The sequence below is a fragment of the Crocodylus porosus genome, unplaced genomic scaffold (genome assembly GCF_001723895.1).
Source record: "Crocodylus porosus isolate Cpor-Errol unplaced genomic scaffold, CroPor_comp1, whole genome shotgun sequence".
Lineage (NCBI taxonomy): Eukaryota > Metazoa > Chordata > Crocodylia > Crocodylidae > Crocodylus > Crocodylus porosus.
Window position 1 is genome coordinate 8,939,184 of NW_017728916.1, and position 8,234 is coordinate 8,947,417.

Genomic DNA, 8,234 nt, shown 5'->3' on the forward strand with positions numbered 1-8,234 from the left:
AATTAAGCCGTGCACCCTTTAATGGTGCCCAAAAGCTTGCAATTAATACTTTTTTTTTGCAAAAATCTTGTTGGTTTAATAAAAGATATCACCTCTACCACCAGTCCTGATTCCTCATTACAGACCAGGCATCTTCACCAGCACTTCTCACGCCCAGCCCAAGCACACACTTTCTCCAAGGGAGCAAATCAAATTCTCCTTCCCCGTTCCAGCTGTGCTTTACCACATGTACTGCATTTCCGTGTGCACCCTCCCAAGCACACAAGCACCCTACGGGTCGGTCCCATGTCTCCCAATGCTTCCATTGTGTCCCCAGGAACAAAAAGGCATTGCACCACCCATCTTCTGCCACACCTTGGCTTTCCTATGGGTCCTGCTAAGTCACGCACCAATTCTGACCGCTGCTCCCGCCAGGTGAACTCCAGGGTATTGCACAGACCTGCAGCTCATGTTATGCTTATGGGACTCCTGCAATAAGTTGAATATTGGTGCATTCATTAGCCAGAAGCGAACAGATATGCACATACCATTACACCAAAGCCCAGCCCTACCCCAGTTGTTGGAAAGAAGGAAGGGGCTAGGAAAATGATTGTGGGCCTGGGGCACAAGACTAGTGAGGAGAGGCTGAGGGAAATGGGCTGATTTAGTCTGCAGAAGAGAAGACTGAGGGGGATTGAATAGCAGCCTTCACCTCCCTGCAGGGGGGCTGCAAAGAGGATGGAGCTGGACTGTTCTCAGTGGGGGCAGATGACAGGACAAGGAGCAATGGGCTCAAGCTGCAGCAAGGGAAGTTGAGGTTGGATATTAGGAAAAACTCTCTCATTAGAAGGCTAGCAAAGAAGTGACAAGCAACCAAGACCTGGGATGCTGCTTCACAGCCAGGTATTATGCACAAGAAACTGGAATGCAAAAGCATCCTCCCCTCCCCACTCCCCTGGCTCACCCCAAAGCTGACGCCGCCCCACTCAAGCCAAGCCCAGCATCCTGAGGTTGCTGGCAACCCCGGTCCCGCAGCAATGCGCCTAGCACTTCACCACCGTGCTGGCCTTGTTCTAGCTCATTTTCGGCAGAGAACGAAAAGCCTGTTGACATACGAAAGCCACAGAAAATCTCTCTGAAATGACAAGATAGGGCTAAAAACATTGTGTAGCCAAGGCCTCCTGCACAATGTACACACTCCTATTCAACCCCTCCGAAAACAGCTCCACGTCTAAGGAAACATCTGATAATTAAGGCAATTTTAACAATAGATAATAATTGGACTATGAATGGTATGGAATCCAATGACTGCTTATTCTGGCACCAGGAACAGGCCTTTCTATGAAGCGTCTGCCAAGGAAAACGATACTCCCACTCAGACTGGACCACTGCAAGCAGTTACTGTTCACCAAATGCTTAACACTGCAGTTTGCTAGGACATAATGCAGCGCTATAGTCAAACAAAACACCGCTCTTGAAGACTTCGGGGAGAGAAAGTATCGCTCCATGCAAACAGTCCAAGAAATTAGCTAGTCGGAGCCTCTTGCTGCCTGCAATCGATGGCTGCCAAACGGACGGGCTCTGTGCATAGCGAGTGGTCCACAGAGCACTTGTTGGTGGTCTGTGGAGAACAAGCTAATCCCATGAAGCCGACTTCCCCCCGCTCCTTGTTTCCAGCTGTTGAACAGCATCAGCTAAAAATACGAGCAGTGTCCTAACGTTGCTTTCCCATCCTATTTGCTGCAAGGACGTTTCCCGACGGGTGGGGACGTTAACAATCAGAAAGTTTCTCCACTAACATGCAGGGCCATGCTTGCAAACCCATGTCCTCGTCTCATGGACAGCTTTGAGTGGACTGCAAGAGTTGTTTTGCACAGGGCCAGCCCTCCAGAGCAGGGGCAGCCAAGGTTAGCGAGCTTGCCTTCCAGAGGGTCAACATGTAAACCTTGGAGGCATTAATGGGAACCTGAGATCGGTCTCATAAGAAGCTTCAGCAGAGGGACCGGTACTGCTAGAGAGCAAAAGAGTCATGTCTGGAGGGTGCAAGAAGACAGGTGTCTCCAGAGGAAGAGGTCGCATGAAAACATCGGCAGTCAAGCGACAGAGCAAGTTCACGAAATCCGTTGCAGAAACCCCAGGAGTAAGAGGGTAACTGCTGGGATGGACCAGGAAGGTCCAGCGAAGCAATCTTGTGGCAATATCACCCAGTCAATGACGGGTGCAGCTATAAATAAACAGCCTCAAGGTGACACAGGAGCAAAACAGCTGTAAAAGGTAAAAGTGGGTAATGCCCTGAGCAAAAACGGACAGTTCAGAAATCCCCATGGGCTAGCAGCAAAGCACCACCTAGACCTTCCCCAGCTGGCTAATGCTGACCTGGATCCACATGAAAACAGGTGACTAGCTTTCAGCCAACGCGGAGGAAGAAGTGGAGCTGTTATGCTCTGTCAATACAATAAAAAAGTAACATCAATCAATCAACTCTAAGCATCCTTATTAACTATCCAAACAAATGCCCTTGGAATAGGTCTCTAATGCTGTTTCCCAGAAGGGGAGACTCAAGTCTGTGCTCTGTAATAGTGTACATTTTTCATTTTCATCCACCTCCAGGCCATCATGGAATCCAAGGAAGATGCTAAAATATCCGGAAATGTTTAAAACATGTCCGCGAACAACATTTTCAGAGGTTAACGATTACATTTTCCACAAGCAGGCCAGAAAATATTTTGATCAGGGAATAAAAAAAGAAAAAGGAATTAGACCACATTAACCGCTTTGCTTCCTAAAAGAGGGAGGTGAAGGATGGGAGTTTTGCACAGACACCCAGACAAGCGTTCAGCGTGCATGCACGAGCAGGGGAATCCCTGCCAGGACGAGCTCCATGCTCCTCTGAAACAACTCTGTGCTTCCCAATTTGAAGTGTCAACTTCACAGCCAGCTTTCCTCACAATCCAGAGCCACGTGGACTCTGCTTCCACGATGCTTCCTGGGCAGTGCCAGAAATGAGTCGTGTGCCCTGGGCCACGGACTTAAATGCCTAACAAGGGGTATCCTTTTCTCAAGAATCACATGCATGTGCACACACAACAGTTGGTGAGATCCTAAGAAAGGATGTGCAACTTGAACAGCAGCTTTGAGCTAAAGAAAATGAAGATGTCATCCCTGTCAGGTCTGGTTTAGGTATATCACCCCCAGGGGGGAGAGGGACTGCAGGTGAGTCACACAACACAAGGACTCAGAACTCCAGCACAGAGAGACGTGCTCAAAGGAGCCTCTCCCGGACAAACCGGAGCCTCAGTTTACATGGGCAGAAAGCAGACCATTGTCAGGAGGTGCCATCAAGGTCCTCAGCACTCAAACCGAGCTGCAAAATCTTCACAAGCCACCAACCATGCCCGCATCCAACATCCTTACCTCTCCCAAGGAACGCGAATGTCCAGGAACTGGTCACGGTTCCTCTATATATCAAAGGGGCTGGTGATGAGAAGGCAAGGGCAAAGCTTGCAAGGACTTTGGTTCCCATTCGGTTCATTTAGAAAAGGTACATATTAGAAACACGTGGGCATAGGTCTGCATTCCCTTCCCAGGCTCTGCGGCTGTTCCCAAAGAACTTGAGCTGCATTCTTGCGGCTCCGCTGATGAAACAAACCACAAGCGAATTACAACCTTGTGTTCCCTCTGTCCCACCTCGGCATTATTCTCCATGTCATTGAGAGGCCAAGCAAAGTTTCAGCCAACACACCGCTTCCCAAGGGACAGCCGCGGTCCGACAAGCACTGCCCTTCCAACCACCCAAGCGGTGGGGTTACACCTTACACCCCACTTTTAGCTTCAAACCACCCACAGCCTCAACAGGACGACGGGCGACATCTGGAAGAGGGTGCTTTACATCTCGCGGATACAACCTAGCACAGAGAAACCCTCCCAGAAGGATCACAGACTGCCTCTGGACATGTTTTAATAGGTAATAGCTGGCTGCATCTTAAATTAGCGCTCGAAGAAGCTGTGCATTATATATTCTACTCTGTTCTTAACCATATCAGACCCCTTTTATCAGCACTATGTACCAGCCGATCAGCTGTTTTAGAAAGCGATACTTGTGACCAAGGACCTTAGCTAGATAATTGCCTACCATTTATGGCCACCCTAATTAAGTTCAACACTTGGTCTAAGCCAATTGTAAGCCAAAATCCAATATAAAAAAAAAAGAGATGTGAATTGTATTTTGAGGGGATACTTATCTTGCTGGGATCATTTGACCCCAGCTGACTTCCTGCCCCTGGGGCGGGGGGCTGGATCTGATGATCTTGCAAGGTCCCTTCCAGCCCTAATGTCTATGAAACGTATGAATTGCATTTCAGAGCAAGGAAGAAACGAAGCAGTGACACCCTAGTTCTCCCACACAACAGATGCAAGGAGAGAATACCTAAATTAAAACCAAGTGCTTTATTATGGGACTCAGAGCTAAGGGATGCCCATGGGGGTTTCCTTGAAGGTTTCCGGCCTCAGCATTTTCTAGTTTATGTTCCCAGCATTTCGACTGCAAAGGTGGGAGTGCAAAGAGATTAAAAAAAACCCCAAAAAACTTTCCATAAAACTTTTTAGAAGCAAGAAGCACTGAAGTGAGCCAAAAATCAACCTGTCAGGTGGGAAAATCACCTACCAGGCCAACTTCGATCACTGGAAACACAGTACAACGACAGCTTTCCGCCTCCTGTAACCTGTCCCCTGAAAATCACGGCCTGCCGAAGCTGCCTGCTACAGCGCACACTTTTTAACCCACGTGGTTGTGCCAGGCAAGGAATAGCTGACAGGCCGTGCTCTCAGCACTTCACACCGGCCATCCAACATCACACGCGTTCAGCATACAAAACCTGCTGTTACCACTGCATAACCAAGGTTATCGCATCCACGGTTTTCACATCCCTTTTCCCCACAGCGTTCGTTATTGAAGTAAAACCAGCGCTCCTAGAGAATGAGCATGCTAAGTCCTTTTCAGGGGGTTTCCCATATGGTATCTAAGGTTATTGCCACCCCAATTCTTCCACTTTGTTTATCCGGCTGCACTTTCCCTACAGTCACTTTCACCATTTCCTTGGGAAAGAACCATTTGGCCCCAGACTTGCACCAGATCTATATGGAGAGATTCTCCTACCTAGGCAATGAGAGACTGTACCTTGATTTCCCCTGCCTGAGTGCAATGTTTAAACAGGAACAGGGGAAAAGGAGGGGGGAACACATGCATTTAAATATTATTATTTTTATTTAGATATACATACACATGCACACACATATATTTAATTGCATCTGTTTCCCACCCACCCCCCTTCCCCTGTTCTTGTTTAAATATTGCACTCCGGCAGGGGGGATATATACATTTATATACACACACACTCCCTCATATATATATACATACATACACACACACATACATATTACATACACACACATATATACACGTTTATATACACACACACACACACATATATAATACACACATACACACACAAAAATTAGAACAAGAAGGGACCTCAGGACATCATGTCTGGTCCAACCCCCAGGCCCATCCAATTGTGAAAATCACAACAGTGGCAGAGGGACTCAATCCCAGGGATCCACAATTAATTTAATTTACTCCGGAGTAGGCAGGAAGGATGTCCTGTGCTTACGAAAGCTTATGCCCCCCACCTCGGATCTGGTCAGCCTACAAAGGTGCAAACCCACCCTGTCTTCGGACGAGCACAGCGAACTACCTCCGTGCAGGCAGCACCTATGCAGAGCCTGCAAATGCATGTGCTGGTGCTTCAGAGGATCCTTGGGAGTCTCCTCCGAACAGCCGGCATCGCAGCGTCACTTGGCAAGACCTGTCACTGTACAGGCCTGATACGGCGATTTTGTTTATCCTCCGAGAGACGGCAACACAACCTAATGGAGGCTTTCGATGAGCATCCTAAACCAGAGAAAGCCAGCTTTTGGTTAAATTCTTGAAGTTCTCTGACCTCTTATTTCAAAAGCCAGGGTCAAGCTGACAGCCACTTCAGGACAAGTCCTGCCAGCGTGATGCCCTCTCGACACCTTCCAAAGCACATCAAATCCCTTTCATTATGATATATAAAATAAGGCCTAGATCAACTCCTCAAGGGGACAGGGCATTCTCCTGTCCCAACCCCTGCATATGACACTGATCCAACTTTAAAAAAAAAAAACCCCTCAAAAAATCAACACTCCCTTATTTATTGCAAACCATTAAAAAAAAAAAAAAAGCAAAGGGGAGCAGAGCATTTCAACTCAACCCATTCAGATGTTTCTCATTAAAATACTTCTCAAAGAAGTACAAAGGGCCCACGATTTTGATTCAAACAGACGGATGCTAAATGCACATCATTACTCTGACAATCTCAAAGTCCGGAGGACTGAAATCACTTCGCTTTATGTCAGCCAAGGAGACAATATCTGCATCTTTCGAGGGGAGAGCAATGGTAGAGATTACCCCTGCCTCTGTATTCGCCATCTAAAGGTATTTACTTGTGTCTGTCTGTGTTGTGACAGTGTCCTAGACTCAAATGAATGCCTCTAACACTCCACATTTTTGAGCCATTCAGTCATGCATTTTTGTTATTGTTGAAAGTAGTGCGAAACTGCAGCGCATGAGCTGAAGTCCTTGGTGGTCTCCCAAGGGATTCCAGCTAAAAAGGCACTTCCTTTGTTCCCCTGGAGAATGCAGTCCAGTAGGTCATTCAAAAGGGGAAATAAAAGCAGCAGCCCTGGGAGGGAGATGAAGGATGAAACAAAAAGAATAAAATGTTTTGGGTGTGAGCACATTAGCTACCATTTCCTACAGCCGGCCGCTAACGGCACTCCCATCCCTGGAAAGTGTAAGTCCACGAGGAAAAAAAAAAAAAAAAGGGCAAAATTACTCCCCTGAAGTGTCACTTTGCAAGAAGCCAATTCAGCTTCACGTGACAGTGCTGAAATCTTATTCTGGAGTTTGGCGAGAGGCCGACGTTGAGTACGTACCGGCTTTGAGGAGTCTGAATGCCAAGACTCCTACCTAGGCAATACGGGACACAGATGCCTTTGCCACCATCATCTCGGCTCACGTTTTACTCGTGAATGAGCGCTGGGGATACAAAAGCCATTCTGTGCGTCCCGAGGCGGCTCGCACAGACCTCTGCTCTGAATGAAACCAACTTGGAGACAGCTCTATTCTTTACCCCGACTGCTGCAGAGGCAGAGCCTGGCTTCACACCACTATCCCACCGCCATGGGGGGGAAGGGGCCTCCAGGCCTGAGCCACCAGTAAACTGTTGCAACACCCAGTTTGCAAAAAGATTCAAGGGCACAGAGCCGTGCGCCCAGCATTTGGGGACTGCCAAGGTACAGCTGGGGGCTCGGGAGCGGGGCCCCCCAAGCGTCACTGCCTGTGCAAACGTCTCCCCGCCAAGGACTCTTCCCCTCTTTCCAAAAGAGCCTCATGGGGGGGGCACTTCTCCTCTCCAAGGGCTCTTCCCCCTGTTTCCAAAACAAGTCCCCTCAGAGGGAAAACTTCTCTCCTCCAAGGACTCTCTCTGCCATTTCCCAAAAACTTCCCCCCACTTCCAAAAAAAGCTCCATTAGCGGGGAAAACTTCTGCCCTCCAAGGATTCTTCCCCCAGTTTCCAAAAAAAGCCCCATCGGGGGAAAACTCCCCCCCCCCCCAAGGACTCTTCCTCCTATTTCCAAAAAAGCTCATCAGAGAGACACTCCCCCCTCCAAGGACTCTTCTCCGTCCCCCCGTTTCCAGAAAAGCCCCGCTGAAGGGGAAAGCGTCCCCCTCCCCTCCAAGGCGTCTTCCCCATTTTCCAAAAAGCCCCATCGGGGGGAAAACGTCCCCCCTCCAAGAGAGGGGCCTCGTCCTCCTAGTCCCCCCAGCCCAATTCAAGGACTCTTCCTGCCGTTTCCAAAAGTGCCACACTCCCCCCTCCAAGGACTCTTCTTCCTCCTCCCGCTCCTCAGAGAAGAGACCTGCTGCCCGCCGCGGACTCGCGCCCGCGGCGAGAGCCCCGCGAGGGAGGACAACTTCCCCACGAAGCCGCGCGGGAGGCAGCCGGGCTCCCCCCGTGCTCCACAAGCCGCCGCCGTGCGCGGGGGGTGCCCGGCCCGGCGCGGCCGTGAGGAAGGCGGCGGGACGGGACAAAGGGCGGCGGGCCGGGCCGGGCCGGGTCTCACCGTTGATCTGGTGGCTGGGGGCGTCGCTGAGGCTGAAGCCCTTGGCC

The 8,234-nt window shown here is 49.6% G+C and overlaps 1 protein-coding gene across 1 annotated transcript in view; it reads right to left on the reverse strand.

Annotated features, from left to right (window-relative positions):
* Nucleotides 1-8,233, reverse strand: part of GPC4 (glypican 4) — a gene marked incomplete at its 5' end in the record, with an annotated part of 96,143 nt that extends 87,910 nt beyond the window's left edge. The window contains one exon of the mRNA XM_019536168.1: nucleotides 8,188-8,233. Coding sequence (XP_019391713.1) covers nucleotides 8,188-8,233 — 46 coding nt within the window. The remainder of the gene's footprint in view (nucleotides 1-8,187) is intronic.
* Between the last annotated feature and the right edge of the window lies 1 nt (nucleotide 8,234).